Genomic DNA, 16224 nt, shown 5'->3' with positions numbered 1-16224 from the left:
ATCAAAGGAAACACTCCAATGAGAGAGAAAGTAAACAATGTGTGGTAGAGTGTGATTATGTTTAATACTGGAAAAGTAACGGCAGGGTAAATAAAGAAAAATACATTTAGTTCCATTCATACTTTATTTTTACTGCCAAATGATGATGTCCATAAGGCAGCTGAATTCATAGGTCCAGAGAAAAGCTTAAGCTAGAGATACAGATAAGATGTACCTGGAAGTTATCAATGCATAAATGGTTACTAAATCTACACATAGATGTAAGGTCCTTAGAGATTGTGCAGAGACAGAAGAACAGAGTAAAGAACAGACTACTAGAGAACATCTAACATTTAAGGCACAAACACATACAGAAGAGTTAGTGAAAGAACCTAAGATGGAATGACCTCTCTAGATAGAAGAATCAGGAAAGAGTAATGTCATAGAAACTAGTGACAAAGAAGTTGGGACAGGAAGAAAAATGGGGAAGGGCAGAATCAATAAAAACAAGGGTATGGACAATAGCTAAATATGAGAGAAAGGTCAAATTTATCAAGGACAGCAGGCTGGCTTTGATAACCTGGAGGAGACAATATTGACCTTGGCAAGCACAGTTTCAGTGAAGCGAAAGATCGATGGGAATGGAAATGAGACTGCAGTAGGTTGAAGTGATAAATGAATGTATGGCAAAAAAGTAAACCTAGCCAGTATCGACTTTTAACAGTTGATATTGTCCCAGAAAAGGATATAGAATGATCTTTAAAAGTAAAGATGGAATTAAGGGAAGGCTTTATCAAGAAAAATTTTAATTTGAAAAAAAACATTCATCTTTCCTACTCCAGAGAAATATGAAAAGAGAAAACAGGATGAACTCACACCTTTCCCTTATAAACAGAGTTACATGAAATAAAAGGATTTCTTGTGTACCCAATATTCAATATTTTCTTATATACACAAAAATATTCAAATATTACCATGCTCAAATACTGAGCCACACCTAGATTTTTCAAATCCTCTAGAGAATAAACCCCAATATGGCAGAGAATGTATGAAAACTGAAAAACAAGCTGTATTCTCTCATACTAAGGGCTCAATTTTAAAGATATAATTTTCATCACACTGTGTATCAATTCATACAACTGAATAAAAGAAATCTATCACACTACTAAAAAGCAACTTACCTCTGGCTCTAGTTTGAAATTGAGCCACTCATCAAGTTTTAAAGCTGCCAAATTAGCAGTAGTTCTGTCTTCCATTTCACTATCACTACTGTCATTAGGAATACCATCTGCTGTTCACACATATTGAAAGGAAAAAAAATTCACTTTTACTATCTTATATCACAGACAAAATAGTAAGTCAATATAGATACTCTACATTTACACATATCCTCCTGATATACTAACAATTTGTGTGGGGAGTTCTCCAAACACAACAGGTCACAAATTAAAACTCAGCATCTGGCCATTGTTTATTTCTCTACTCAAATTCTAAATACAAGAATTTTTCAAATTTTGTCAAGAACCCTCTTCTTTTTAATATCATTTACAAGCTGATGATTTCCAAATTTGTATTGCTAGTCCAAACTTTTTCCCTGAGCTCCAGATATGGATAATAAATCCACTGACTCCAAAAGAAAAAATCTTACTTACGATTCCTTAGCCATCTCAAATTTAACATGTCTAAGAGGACCCCTGACTTCCCTACACAACCTGCTCCTCCCAGTTTTCTGAATCTCAAATAAGTGGCACCAATTATTCAACTAGCTATCACAGCCAAAAACCCAAGAATTAATGATTCCTCCCTTTCACTCACCACCCACATTCAATCCAGCCATTACTAGTACATCCAAAATAATTTTAAATCTACTTCTTTTCATATCAGATGCCATCACTGTAGCTCTGAGCCATCATTATCTATCATAAGACCACTGCAAAAGCCTCCTACTTGCCTCTTCTCTTCCGTTCTTGCTCCTTCAAGCAATCCATTCTCACAGCCAAAATGATTTTTTTTTAACATAAATCACACCATGTTACTCCCTTCTTAAAACCCTTCAACGGTTTTCCTTGCATTTTCCTTTACAAGTCCATGTCTTTCTTTCAACCTCAGATCATCCCACTCTCACTTTGATCACTGTGGTCCCAATCACACAATCTTTCTGTCTGTTCCTGTATCATTTCCTAGTGCAGAATCTTGGTCCTTGCCATCTTCTCCTACCTAGAGCATATTCCTGCATCTTCACATGGCTGATTTCTTCTCATACTTTAGAGCTCAGCTTAAATCTCATCTCCTCAGAGAAACTTGTCTAAGGTCCCTTTCTAAAGTAGGTCACTCCTAAGGAGACCCTCTTCATTTTCTTCAAAGTACCATGCATGTTATTTACTTTTTTGCTATATGTCAACACCCACTAACAGGTGAACTCCTGAAGACAGAAATACTTTGTATATCTTGTTTTCTGTTATATCCTCAATGCCTAGCACAATAACTGACATGTAATAGTTGCCCAATAAATATTTGCTGAATCACCAAATAGCAAAAAATTGGAAACAATCTAGATGTCCGACTATAAAGGAACATTTCAAATGCATTATGTCACTATAATGTGATAGAATATTTTCCAGCCATTAATATGAAATATTAAAAATGTTTTTTATATTTTGTGAAATGAAAATAGCAGAATATAAACAGTATGGGTAAAATAACCTAAAATATGTAAACATACAGAAAAAAATGTATAATATTAAAAAGTGTTTGCGTAAGGGTAGTGGGATTATGGGTAACATTTCCTTTAAACAATTACTTTTTGGTTTTCTTTTTAACATCTTTATTGGAGTATAATTGCTTTACATTGTTGTGTTAGTTTCTGCTGTATAACAGAGTGAATCAGCTATACATATACATATATCCCCATATTCCCTCCCTCTTTCGGTTCCCTCCCACCCTTCCTATCCACCCCTTTAGGTGGTCATAAAGCAAGGAGCTGATCTCCCTGTGCTAAGGGGCTGCTTCCTACTAGCTATTTTATATTTGGTAGTTAAACAATTACCTGTTTTTTATGTTAAACTATCATTTAAATTCAAGTGGAAGAAAAAAACAGACTATCAACAAGATTAATCAAAAATGCACAAATGAATATCAAGTTACCTTAGAAATCAATTTCAAGAACAATGGTACACTTTAGTAATTTTTAATTAGTCTTAATACATCAAAAGGGAGCTACTACCACATAAATTTTTATAATTTCAAAATTTGTTTGGTTTAGTAAGAAGAAAAAATTTTATTTTAAATAGATTTGTATTTCCTTCAATAATATATTTACCTCGAAAAGATGAAAGTTCCTGAAGAGCATTACTTGCCAACCTAGCTGGTCCACAAAATATCAATACAGTGACAGGTGTCACTGCTGAACAACATCTAATATTAGCTATTCTATGAGCTCTGGTCATTTCATCATAAATAAGCCAATCTGTGGGCAGTGCCTGAATTGCTGCAGCTTGACCATTAGCTGGAGGAATCTATTAGGAAAATAAATTTTAAAACTGTTAAGTAAATTTATCACTTAATTTACTGGTAATACTTTTAAAATGTACAAAGTCCCTCAGCGAAATAGATGTTGTATAGTACCCAAACAAAAATTAAAGCAAGTCATTGGTCATGTAGTTTGTACAAAAGTCCTCAATACTTAACACATTACCTCTTCCAACTTTAAGACTCAACCAAAATATTGTTCCAATGTTGAATTATACATACATAACTAATTAATTTCTTAAAGCAGGTTGGCATTGGGAGCATTTTTTTACTGATCTTCAACTATCTAAATTAGATTAGTTTTACCTCAAGGCCTAAGAGCATTCAAAAAGTTTTACCTTTTTATAGTGAGACTGACTGAGAACTGAAGTGGGATGAAACCGTACTTTTTTCTCCTTTGGCCCTGTCAATACTACATTCTCTCTGTCCACGTGGACTAAATGAGGATACATGCCTGCAACCAATGCAGCTTTAACGACAGCCCAGTTCTCAGAATTTGTGTTAACATCTCGAATGTCACCACCACCTCGTGCTCTCACAAAACCTAGAAAGAGGAAACAAACCACACCAACTTTTTCTATTGCACAAAATATACTTTTAAATTTGGGTTTTTAACAAAAAATTGTATAATCCATACAAGTTTAATGATTCAAATGCCACAATAATTCATAAAATCTCCTCTGAAAAGTTTATAATATAGTCAATGTTCGAAGAAAGTTTAAGTTTGCTTAGGCTAAAGTAAGCAGAAGATTCATTGAGGAGTTAGGGACTTCAGAAACAAATACATATTCTTGCAATAAAGTTCTTCATAAGCTGCTATCAGAAACATACTAAAATAATAGCTGAAAACCTAAACTATTCTGCTGAATGGTATTAATAACATCTTGGTTGTGACAGAAACTAATCCTGGAAGTGAAGTCAAGTAAATATAAAGTATTCTTGCTTGAATTTCAAAAGTCCTTCATATTTCCCCATATTTGAGACAACTCTGAATCCTCTGGTTCATTCCTTATATTACTTTGGCACTTCAGCTATTCCATAAATCCAGGCTCTGGTACTTTTCTTCTGTTTCCTCAATGTACTACGCCACTCAAAAAGAAATTCAAAGGAGCAGTTCTAAAATGAAATAGCAAAACTGACATTCTCTTTAAAAAAAAAAAAATCAAGTGCCTTCAAGTGATTACTAGTTGTTTTATGTTCCAAAAATATAAAGGCCAGCTTTCATATCAATCTACTTAAATTTTTGTAATTTCTCTTTCATAGAGCTAAATATTTATTAATAATGATAAAATATAACAAGTACAATCTCTAAATTGATTTTTGCCAACAAATATATTATAAATTGCTCATTGCCAACAGTATCAAAAAGCATTCATATATTTCTCAACTATAGCTTCTACAATATCATTTTTTTAATCAACAAACAAAAGTTGAGGTCATGCAGAAGTCTACAAAGCAGTTCATGAACATAAGATATACAACATGATAATGTCATAAAAATAATATAAGATGGCATTAGTTAACACTAGAAATACTATAACGTATAGGCAACTCTCAGTAGTTTAAATAGGTTCTTTGGAGAAAAACTTTACCTGATGCTCTAAGTTGACCAAGCAACTGAGTTCTCATGCCTATGATTATTTCCAGAGTAGCTTGTGAAAGAAAATTCTTTTCACAAAAGGCTCGCTCCCACCCATCACTTCGAGCCTTCTGCCATGCCTATAAAAATATAATTACATAACAAGACACATTTCTAATCACTTCTTAGGAACCAAAGTAACTGAAAATCACTACAATAACCACTCAAGGTCAGTTTTCCTTTTTCTAATTACTTTATAAAATCTAAGACTATGAAAAACAAAAACAAACTCATAGATACAGAGAACAGATTAATGGTTGCAAGAGGCGGGGGCTTAGAGGAGTGAGGAGGGTGGATGAAATAAGTGAAGGGGATCAGAAGGTACAAACTTTGAGCTATAAAAATAAATAAGTCCTGGAGACATAATATATAACATGGTGACTATGGTTAATAACACTGTACTGTATACTGGAAAGTTGCTAAGAGAGTAATTTTTTTTCATTTTTCAACATCAACATTTATTTTTTTAATTAATTTTTATTGGAGTACAGTTGGTTTACAATGTTGTGTTAGTTACTGCTGCAGAGCAAAGTGAATCACTTATACATATACACATATCCACTTTTTTAGATTCTCTTCCCCTATAGGTCATTACAGAGTACTGAGTAGAGTTCCCTGTGCTATACAGTAGGTTCTTATTAGTTATCTATTTTATATATAGTAGTGAGTATATGTCAATCCCAATCTCCCAATTTATCCCTCCCCTCCCTCTTTCCCCCTTGGTAACCATAAGTTTGTTTTCTACATCTGTGACTCTATTTCTGTTTTGTAAAAAGTTCATTTGAGAGAAATATTTTTTTTTTTGCCTCCACCGAGTGGCATGTCGGATCTTAGTTCTCCAGTGAGGGATTGCACCTGCACCCCCTGCACTGGAAGCGTGAAGTCTTAACCACTGGATCGCCAGGGAAGTCCCTGAGAGTAATTTTTTTAATAAATATTTTTATTGAGACATAATTGACATATAACATTAGTTTTAGGTGCATAACATAATGATTTGTATTGTGAAATCATCACAACTCTAGTTAACAGACTAGAGAGTAGACCTTAAAAGTTCTCATCACAAGAAAAAATTTTTTAACTATGTGTGGTGATGGATGTTAACTAGACTTATTGTGGTGATAATTTCACAATATATATAAATACTGTCATTAGGTTGTACACCTAAAACTAGCATAATGTCATATGTCAATAACATCTAATTTTTTAGAATAATTTTAAAATAAAATCTAAGACTTTATGACCAAATAGAATTTATCATTTTCAATTTATACTCAAATGCTATGAAAGCCATTGAGTTTATAAAATCCCAATGAGAACAAAGTATCAGGCAACCTAAATACCTAGCTATGTAAAAATATTTACCTTTACAAATGTGCCTGCTAACTTTCCTCCACTGAAGTATGGGAGATTTTCAATTAAGCCATCATAATACCATTTATATCTAAGAAACCTGCCACTTCAGGCCTCTAAAAATAATCTTTATATCACCCTCCTAATCTGTCTGAGAATGGAAAGTGGGATTCCTAGAAATCACCTATATGTAGTATAATGGAGCTCTCTTTGAAAATGAGTTCTCTTGTTTTGGAATATAACTGAAAGACAAAAGCAGTAATTTACCTTCTCTGTTTTTGAAGGAGCTGGGGAAAAAACAAAGAATAGATAGGAATTCTACTCCAAATCTCCCCCCAGTTATAATCACTCAACTGATCTACTATAATATATGGTATCTAATAGACCAAATTAATAGCAATGCATCAACCACTATTCAATAATGCCCACAAAAGACCTTATAATTACTTTTTTAATTGTATATATTGGAAAAATCCTGTATGCCTGGAAAAGAGTACTTTCTGCAAAAACACAATCTTTTAATGTATAGATACAGCCTACATTCAAGAGAATTGAAGGATAAATAACATGTCTACCTTTTCAAGAAATAACATATTCTTCCCCCACATAGCTGAATTTCTAAATTATATATCATTTCCTTTACTCAGGCTCACTATACTTATCTTTTCTTTCCCATTTATCACTTTCCTCAATTTCTCACTATTATTATCTTAAAATTTTTAAGTGATTTTTGGATTTTGCTTTATAATATTAAATTCTTAACATAGTGTCTTGAGCACACAAGAAAGGAACGCACTGTAAAAAATCAATAAATGGATATTAAATTCAAGATAATTTTCTTCTAAGTTTTGTTCTATATACTTTGAATAATATACAATGTTTCTTAACTAAAATTTTAGAGCATTCCTAAACAAGATATGATTAAAGATAAGGAATTTGGGTTTATAAAAAAGAAATATACATATAAGTATAAATAAAAATATATACATAGTTTTACAAGGAGAAAACTGAGAAAATGAAAGAAAAAAGTAGAGAAAAATATGATAATTTTAACATATTAACAGTTTAGGAAGGTATTTTTCTGAGCAATTAATAAAATGTGACTTTATAATGAAACAAAATTAACAGAATCATATCTATTTTCTAATTTGTTACACTTACCCTAGAAATGTGTTTAACCAGCAACACTTCAAAAATAAAATGACAATAATAGTACCTGGAATGCTCTGAGAAGTGCCATGTGGTCACTGAAAGTCCCTGCAGTGAAACGTTTCCTACAAAGCATAGCTGCACGTTTTTGAGAGGCCTGCGTTGGCAGGACAAAAGGATCTCGATAGGCTAGTGTGCAGGCAATTGTAAGGATGGGGTCCAGACACTTTAACACCACAGCACATAGGACCATTTTACCAAGATGTGGTTCTACTGGCAAGTCAGCCAAATGATATCCAAGTTCAGTGAGATCTTCCCATGCATCCATTGCATCTATTGTCTAAATAAAAGGATATAAAATAGAACTTGACATGACCAAAAACTGTTTAATCAAACCACATACTTAAAAATCCGTAAGTAAGATACAAGAACATAAATTTTCTTTTGCTACTGTACCTCATAAAAAATATATTTTGCTTCAAATATATTATATAAAAATGAACTATACCTACTGTGTTGCTATAATTACCACGAGAGTATTATTCAAAATACATAATATGAAGATAATTTTTTTAGGTAAAAATTTAGTTAAGACATATTCTCAATTGGTTTAAATTTCAGGTAAAATGAAACTATTAAGACACCAACCTTAAGCATGTGCACAGCATTTCTTACAATTAAAGTTGGTGGAGGTTCAGGAGCTTTCATAAGGAAATCAGCAATAGGACAATTAACTGGGGCTAAGAGCTTGGTATGTAAACAAAGTTCCTGTAAATAAGAAGAGCAAATAATTTTGAAATACTGACACTTATAATTGATATTTATTTTTTTAAAAACCCTGGGAACTATAGTTTCCCAACACAGACTAGTAGAGTCTCTGATTAAAATGAACAGCAAAGGGAACAACGTCTTTCTATGAAAGATGGGCTCATACTTTAGTGCGAGAATCTTAATAACCATCCTCCATCAACAGCGGGCAATGTCTCCTCACACAGTTCTTATATATACAGTCACTGTCCAAAAATCTTTTTTTTCCCTTTATATTACATTCTAGAATCTTTTATCCATTCAACAAATATTTAAGTGCTTGCTAGGTGCCAGGCACCATGTATCAAGTTGGAGAAAAAGAAGAGGATAGGCAGACACTGCCCCCATGGATTTTCACTGTGTGTGAAAAACAGAATAATTATATAATTAACTACTTAATTACAACTGGGATAAGTGCTATGAAGGATACAGGGAACTAAAGACGTAAACACAAGTTCAAGAAAGAGTAGGAGGAGGCAGCCATGGGAAGTCAAAGACAGTTTCTGCGAGGAAATGACACTTAAGATGTACAGATTAATTAGGAATTAAACAGAAAAGGAATAAGGGGGTGGTTTCAATGGAGAGGGGATAGCACATATGAAGGCCCTAAGATAGAAGGAAACAAAATGTGCTTCAGAAACTGAAAATACTGGTATGAGCAGAGAGAAGAGGAAAGGCAAGAATTAAAAAATTAAAACTGGAGACACAAGCAGGAGAGATAATTTAGGCTTTTGTTAAGAACTTTGCATATCCTAAGAAGAACAGAAAATGGCACACAGGCATGGAGAAGTGGGAAGTCATCCAGGTACCTGGATGCCAAAAATATGACCCAGTGTCTCTTTAAGGTTTGGAAGCCAGCATCTAGCTCAGCACACCAGAGAATCAAATTAATGCACTTCTGATAGTTTTCCCTAGAAAGTACATAGTGTTTGGCTGTTCCATGAAGTCAGAAAACCAAAAGGAAAACAATTCATACAGGCCAGGAAATCTCAGTGAACTCAATTCCAAAACTACCAAGGTAAGATCAGCATCTTAAACTGAGATTTTGGTATTATCTTTTGTACTTTAAATGATTTGTTTTCTACTTCTCATTGAGAATTTAAAAGGTGAACACTCATGTGGTTGACAGACTCCTAGAATGTTACATTAAAAAAACAATATATCTATAAACCATACTAAAATTCAAATGCACTCAAGTAATCCTTTTAAATTTTGGAGGTTTTTGAGTTAAATTTTCTTATACAGAAAAAATATTAGTTATATATAACCACCCTCAATAATATATACTTTATAATTTTATTTTATAAATTGATTTTTTAAAAGCCCAATCAGTATAAGTTGAAATGGTCCCTCTCCTCCCTCACCCACAAAAAATAGCCTTTTAGATAGAGTTAAGTAAATTTCCACCTGTAATGGCATTCTCAAAAGTTCTGGAGTCTGAAATTCCAACATATTCTGGAATCGAAGTCTACTGAACAGCCGGAAACAAATTCCAGGTCTGCATCGCCCTGCCCTTAAAATTGAAACACAAAATTAAGGCTCAAACCAGGAATAAAGACTATAATAAGGAAACTGTAAAAGCAATATGATTTAGGAGACAGAACAAAGAACCAGTATCAGGACATGTGAGTCTGAACCTCTACTCTGATACTGATCCCCTAACCTTTGAAAAGGTACTTCACATCTGTGGGACTCAATTATTTCATTTATAAAGTGAGATTCATGAATGACAAGTAATACTACCTGACAAGTAATACTTCTAAGACAGTGGTAAAAATTTATATACTATATATATATATATATATATACACACACACAAAAATAAAAGTGAGTAAAAAATAAGGCATGAATAAATATATGGTAATTTAAATTTAATCAAGTTTACAGAGCTGATATTAAGCACTGTGTTTAGGCCCACTAAACACAGAGTTGTGGAAGTTATGCATTACACAACTCTAAGAGAGTGTCATTTACCCCACGATCATAGAGACTTGCATAATTTTCTGGAAAGCACTAGAAATACGCCTTGAGGAAAAGCAGTCACTTTTAATTTCATCCAAAGTCCCTGTATCAGCTAATAGCAAGGCTGAATATGCCAAGTGACAGAGATACAGAAATATCCCTATGTAGCCTCACAAAGCTCATAATCCAAAGAGACAAACCTAACTATAACACAGTGTGATACAAGTTAGAAAATCTGACATTGTTGGACCATTCCTTCCTTCATCAAATATTTCCCTCACTACATACCCATTAGCTTTCCCACCTATCCAGCCTCCTCTGAAAGATTTCTATCCTTCCCAGTTCTTAAATGTTGATGTTCCTCTGAGGTCAGACCTTAGCCCTTTGCTCTCCTTATCCTGCTCTCTCCCAAGTGATATTAATAATCCTCCTAACTTCAAGTTCCGTCCATCTAGGTTTCCTTATCCTAATTCTAGACCTATATTTCAGAAGGCTCTTAGCTCTACTTGGATTTTCCAGTCAACTCAAACAACACAACCAAAAATTAATTCTCCCCACATAACCACGCTTCACATTTTCCCCGACAATAGCACCACCATCCACAAAATTTTCAAAGAAACCTGTAAGACATCCTTCATTCCACTCTATTCCTTACCCCCCACCCCCTGGACATACAATCACCAATATTACTCTCCTGGATATCTCTTGAATTAGTTACTTACAGGCATACCTCAGAGATAGTTCAGGTTCAGTTCCAAACCATGGCAATAAAGCAAACATTGCAATAAAGTGAATCACAAGAATGTTTTGGTTTCCTAATACACAGAAAAGTTATGTTTACACTATACTGTAGTACATTAAGCATGCAATAGCATTACGTCTAAATAAACAACGTGCATACCTTAATTTAAAAAATACTTTATTATTAAAAAATGCTAGCCATCATTTGAGACTTCAAAGTCATAGCCTCTTTGCTGGTGGAGAGTCATGCCTCAGTGTTGATGGCTGCTGACTGATCAGCTGAAGGCTGAAGGCTGTCGCAATTTGTTAAAATAAGACAATAATGAAGTTTGCCTCATCAACGGCCTCTTCCTTTCATAAACGATTTCTCTGAAGCATTCCACGCTGTTGGATGGATAGCATTTTACCCACAGAACTTCTTTCAAAATCAGAGTCAATTCTCTCAAACCCTGCTGCTGCTTTATCAACTAAGTTTACGTAATATAATCCTTTGTTGTCATTTCAACAATCTTTACAGCATCTCGACCAGGAGTAGATTCTATCTGAAGAAACCACTTTCTTTGCTCATCCATAAGAAGCAACTCCTCATCTGTTAAAGTTTCATCATGTGATTGCAGCAATTCAGTCACATCTTCAGGCTCTACTTCTAATTCTAGTTCTCCTGCTCTTTCCACCACATTTGCAGTTACTTCCTCCCTCAAAGTTATCCATGAGGGTTGGAGTCAACTTCTTCCAAACTCCTGTTAATGTTGATATTTTGACGTCTCCCCATGAATCACAAATGTTCCTAATGGCATCTAGAGTGGTGAATCCTTTCTAGAAGGTTTTCAATTTACTTTGCCCAGATCCATCAGAGGAATTACTATTTATGGCAATTATAACCTTACAAAATGTATTTCTTAATGAATAAGACTTGAAAGCTGAAGTTACTCTTTGATCTATGGGCTGAGGAATGAATGTTGTGTTAGCAGGCAAGAAAACAATATTAATCTCGTTGCGCATCTCCATTAGAGTTCTTGGGTGACCAGGTGCATTGTCAATGAGCAGTAGTATTTTGAAAGGAGTCACTTTTTCTGAGCAGCAGGTCTCAACAGCAGGCTTAAAATAGTCAGTAAACCATGTTGTAAACAAATGTGCTGTCATCCAGGCTTTGTTGTTCCATTTATAAAGCATAGGCAGAGTAAATTTAACATAATTCTTAAGGACCTTAGGACTTTTTAAATGGTCAATGAGCATTGGCTTCAACTTCAAATCACCACTTGCATTAGCTCCTAACAAGAGAGTCAGCCTGTCCTAGGTGGCATTTTCTTCCAAGAAATGGCTGTTTTCCAAGGAAAATCTGTTTAGTGTAGCCACCCTCATTATCTTAGCTAAATCTTCTGGATAACTTGCTGCAGCTTCTACATCAGCACTTGCTGCTTCACCTCCACTTTTATGTTATGAAGATGGCTTCTGTCCTTAAACCCCATGAAACAGCCTCTGCTAGCTTCAAACTTTTCTTCTGCAGCTTCCTCACCTCTCTCAGCCTTCACAGAATTGAATAGAGTTAGAACCTTGCTCTGGATTAGGCTTTGGCTTAAGGGAACGTTGTGGCTGATCTGATATTCTATCCAGACCACTAAAACTTTCTCCACATCAGCAATAAGGCTGTTTCAATTTCTTATCATTCATGTGTTCAATGGAGTAGCACTTTTTATTTCATTCAAGAACTTTTCCTCCACATTCACAACCTGGCTAACTGGTGCTAAGAGGCCTAGCTTTCGTCCTGTCTTACCTTTTGACATCCCCTCCTCACTAAGCTTATTCACTTCTAGCTTTCGATTTAAAGTGAGAGAAGTGCGACTCTTCCTTTTACTTGAACGCTTAGGTGCCATTGTAGGGTTATTAATTGGCCTAATTTCAGTATTGTGTCTCAGGGAATGGGGAAGCCCAAGAAGAAGGAGAGAGATGGGAAATGGCTGATCGGTGGAGCAGTCAGAACACACACAATATTTATGGATTAAGTTTGCCTTCTTATACGAGCACAGTTCGTGGTACCCCAAAACAATTACAATAATAACATCAAAGACCACTGATCAGAGATCACCATAACAAATATAGTAATAATGAAAAAGTTTGAAATATTTCAAGAATTACCAAAATGTGATACAGAGACAAGAATTGAGCAACGCTGTTGGAAAAATAGTGCTGATAGACTTGTTCAACACGGGGTGCACAAGATTGCCATAAACCTTCAATTTGTAAAAAATTCAGTATCTGAGAAGTGCAGTAAGGGGAGGTATGCCTATATTCCTCTTTATTTCAACCACCACTATAATAATTCAGGCTACTCTCATCTCTCCCTTATTGTAAATGACAGGATTAATGAAAAGAGTCTCCTACTGGGGTCCTCCTACCATCATTTTTGTCTCTACCTATTCATTCCTCAAAAAGATGAAAGAATACTATAACCATGTTATTAAGAAGAAAAAGGAGAGAGAGAAAATACAAAATGGTCCTAAACGACCAGTCTGCAACTTACCTCTTTCCACTCATTTTTCATTATTCTCCTCTAAACTCCATCCAAACAACTTTCTTTGTCACTCTTGCCTTTAGGCCTCTGTGAATGTTTTCACTCTGCCAGAAATGCCTTCCCAAAATAACTATTTAATCATATTTGTCTCGGATTCTATCTTAACTCCTCTAGAAGCATTATCTAGTTACAGTGCAGATCACATAGTATTAAAATTGCTTAATTTATTGGATTCCAAGATGGACTGCAACATTTCCCCATCTCAAACTTTACCCATCAGACCATAGTTTATTCATCATTGCACCCCTAACACTTGCACAGTGAAGGCTGCCAAAAAACATCTGTTGAAAAAGATGGCAAAGAAAATTTCTATAATTTCTGATTTTTATCCCTGATAATATACTATTAACACGGTGTAAGTCCAGCTCAATGTGCCAAGCCACACTTGTCATAAGAAGACAACTGACACAATAACAACAACAAAGAGCATTCTATAAAGTTATAAAGTACAGAAATCAATGTATCCACCATCTTCAGTAGGCAGCACTCTTAAAGTCAGTATCTGATGTTTTCTTGTTAGTTAAAATGCAAGAAAAATTAGTCAAATAATTACTGAAAAATATGACTCTTTTTAATCTTGCCTTTTTAAAAATGAAAAAGTAATGCAAGTATGTGCTAAATAACTGAAATACAAAAAATACAAAAATAAAAATTGTCTCCTTCCTCCAAGAGCCCCACAAATCCTCCTTCTCAGAGTCAACAATCACTGTTTTGTAATGTTTAGCTCAGCCTCGACAACATATGTGTGCCTAAATATACATGCAAACATACACATGCATAGATATTTTTTAGAACAAGAAAATACTAGATACATGTTTTATACCTTACTTTTTTCAATTAATATGAGCTTCTGAAAACTCATTCCACATAAAACACATACATCTACATATTTCCTTTTAATAGTTACTTAGTATGACATTGTGTGACAATAATATAATTTGCTTAATCACTTCACTACTTATGGATACTACAGTGTTCCTAGACTTTTCACTACTACAAATAATACTGCAAAAAACATTCTTAAACATACATCTTGGCACACATACTATGAGTGCCACATACTTGGCACACATTTATCCTGAGTACAAGTATGCTCAGGATAAATTATGAGAAGTAGAATCCACTGCTAAAGGGAAGAACTGGATAAACAGTTTCAAATCATCCTCTGAAGAAGTCACATCAATATAAACTCCCATCAGCAAACTGTGAAAGCCTACTGGCCCATGCTTTTGTCAACTCTTGTTATGTGTGCTGTTAAAAATTTTCACTGATGCCAATCTGATAAGTAAAACATAGTACCTCATTAATTCGCATTTCTTTAGGTATATATGAGATATATGTGGTATATGTGAGGTTAATGTAGTGGTCTTTGTTTAATTGATTTTCATGGAGCTTTTTATGTATTGTACAGAAATTAGTCCTACATCTTACACTGCTTTTATTTTTGTTTTTTAAGTTTCTTATGTCTTCTGAGTGTAGATCATACTAGACAAAAATTTTTATTTTTAACATAACCTAAATTCAACTTTTAAAATAAGTATTAAAATGGTATGCTTTGCAAAAATAATATAAAAATTAAGACTAACACGAAAGTTTTAACATTTTAGAGAAAGTAGAATATACATTAAATATGTAATACATATGAAAATGTTTCCATTTTATAGGCAATTGAATCAATGTCCATTAAATATACATTACCTGCCTTTTCGCTGTATGGCACTAGCTTTGGAAATCCACACCATTTTTAACATTGTAACAAAATTCAGTGCATCGAAGGATTTCTGTAATATTTAAATCACCTTCATGTTAATACATAAAAGGTATTTAAGAAGAAATAGCAGAAAATATTATGAACATATTTTAGCACATCGAGTTTAATTCAAAGTCCCTTTTGATTAATTAGAACAGAATACTGATTTTAAAAAAAAATCCAGATTTCTGGTCACAAACATTCTAAGGAAAAAGAATGAAAACTAAACTTAGAAGAGCTGTAAAACTTCCTCATTCTGTGCCTTGCTAAGCTACCTGTTTTTCTCTGCTACACTTGGATAATGGCAGTCAGTTCTCAGAAGGCATCAAGATTGGAGAGAACTGATCTATTCCTTGAGGTCATTTTCTATCAGATTTACATCACTGTGGGTAATAGGAGTGACCAGGGAAAGACGTTTTCTGAAATACTTTCCAGGAAGTTGATTGGAAGAATAACAATAATCACTAAAGTAATCCTATTCCCAACTGAATAATTTTTAACCCCTTCCATTTTACCTCCTGCTGAACTACTAATGCAGTTAGCCTATCCAGAATGTTACAAAAGAGAAAGTTAAAAAGAACCATTACTATCCCCATACTTTCACTTCTAAAGTGGAAACTTATGTAGAAAAATATTTTAAAAGAATTCATTGCTAGAATATATACATCAATCATTCAGTGACTTTACACTTTCCTTTTCATAAAATTACTACATAGAGCAAATACAAATGTGTTCTCATAATTGTTT

General features: G+C 34.0%; 1 protein-coding gene across 4 annotated transcripts in view; it reads right to left on the bottom strand.

Moving 5' to 3' along the window:
• YTHDC2 (YTH N6-methyladenosine RNA binding protein C2) overlaps window positions 1-16224 on the bottom strand; it is a 66490-nt gene that overhangs the window by 14838 nt on the left and 35428 nt on the right. For 3 of the 4 annotated variants that reach the window (XM_022591013.2, XM_022591022.2, XM_089909178.1), the window contains exons 17-24: window positions 15426-15508; window positions 9860-9965; window positions 8294-8413; window positions 7713-7985; window positions 5100-5226; window positions 3846-4051; window positions 3299-3494; window positions 1161-1270 (exon numbers count right to left, since the gene is read on the bottom strand). In XM_022591013.2, coding sequence (XP_022446721.1) covers window positions 1161-1270; window positions 3299-3494; window positions 3846-4051; window positions 5100-5226; window positions 7713-7985; window positions 8294-8413; window positions 9860-9965; window positions 15426-15508 — 1221 coding nt within the window. The remainder of the gene's footprint in view (window positions 1-1160; window positions 1271-3298; window positions 3495-3845; window positions 4052-5099; window positions 5227-7712; window positions 7986-8293; window positions 8414-9859; window positions 9966-15425; window positions 15509-16224) is intronic. The other variant, XM_022591039.2, reaches the window with a different exon arrangement.

The sequence above is a fragment of the Delphinapterus leucas genome, chromosome 3 (assembly GCF_059928025.1).
Source record: "Delphinapterus leucas isolate spDelLeu-1000000601 "Yukka" chromosome 3, BTC_Dleu_Yukka2, whole genome shotgun sequence".
NCBI classification, from domain to species: domain Eukaryota; kingdom Metazoa; phylum Chordata; class Mammalia; order Artiodactyla; family Monodontidae; genus Delphinapterus; species Delphinapterus leucas.
This window is presented reverse-complemented; position numbering and strand designations above follow the sequence as displayed.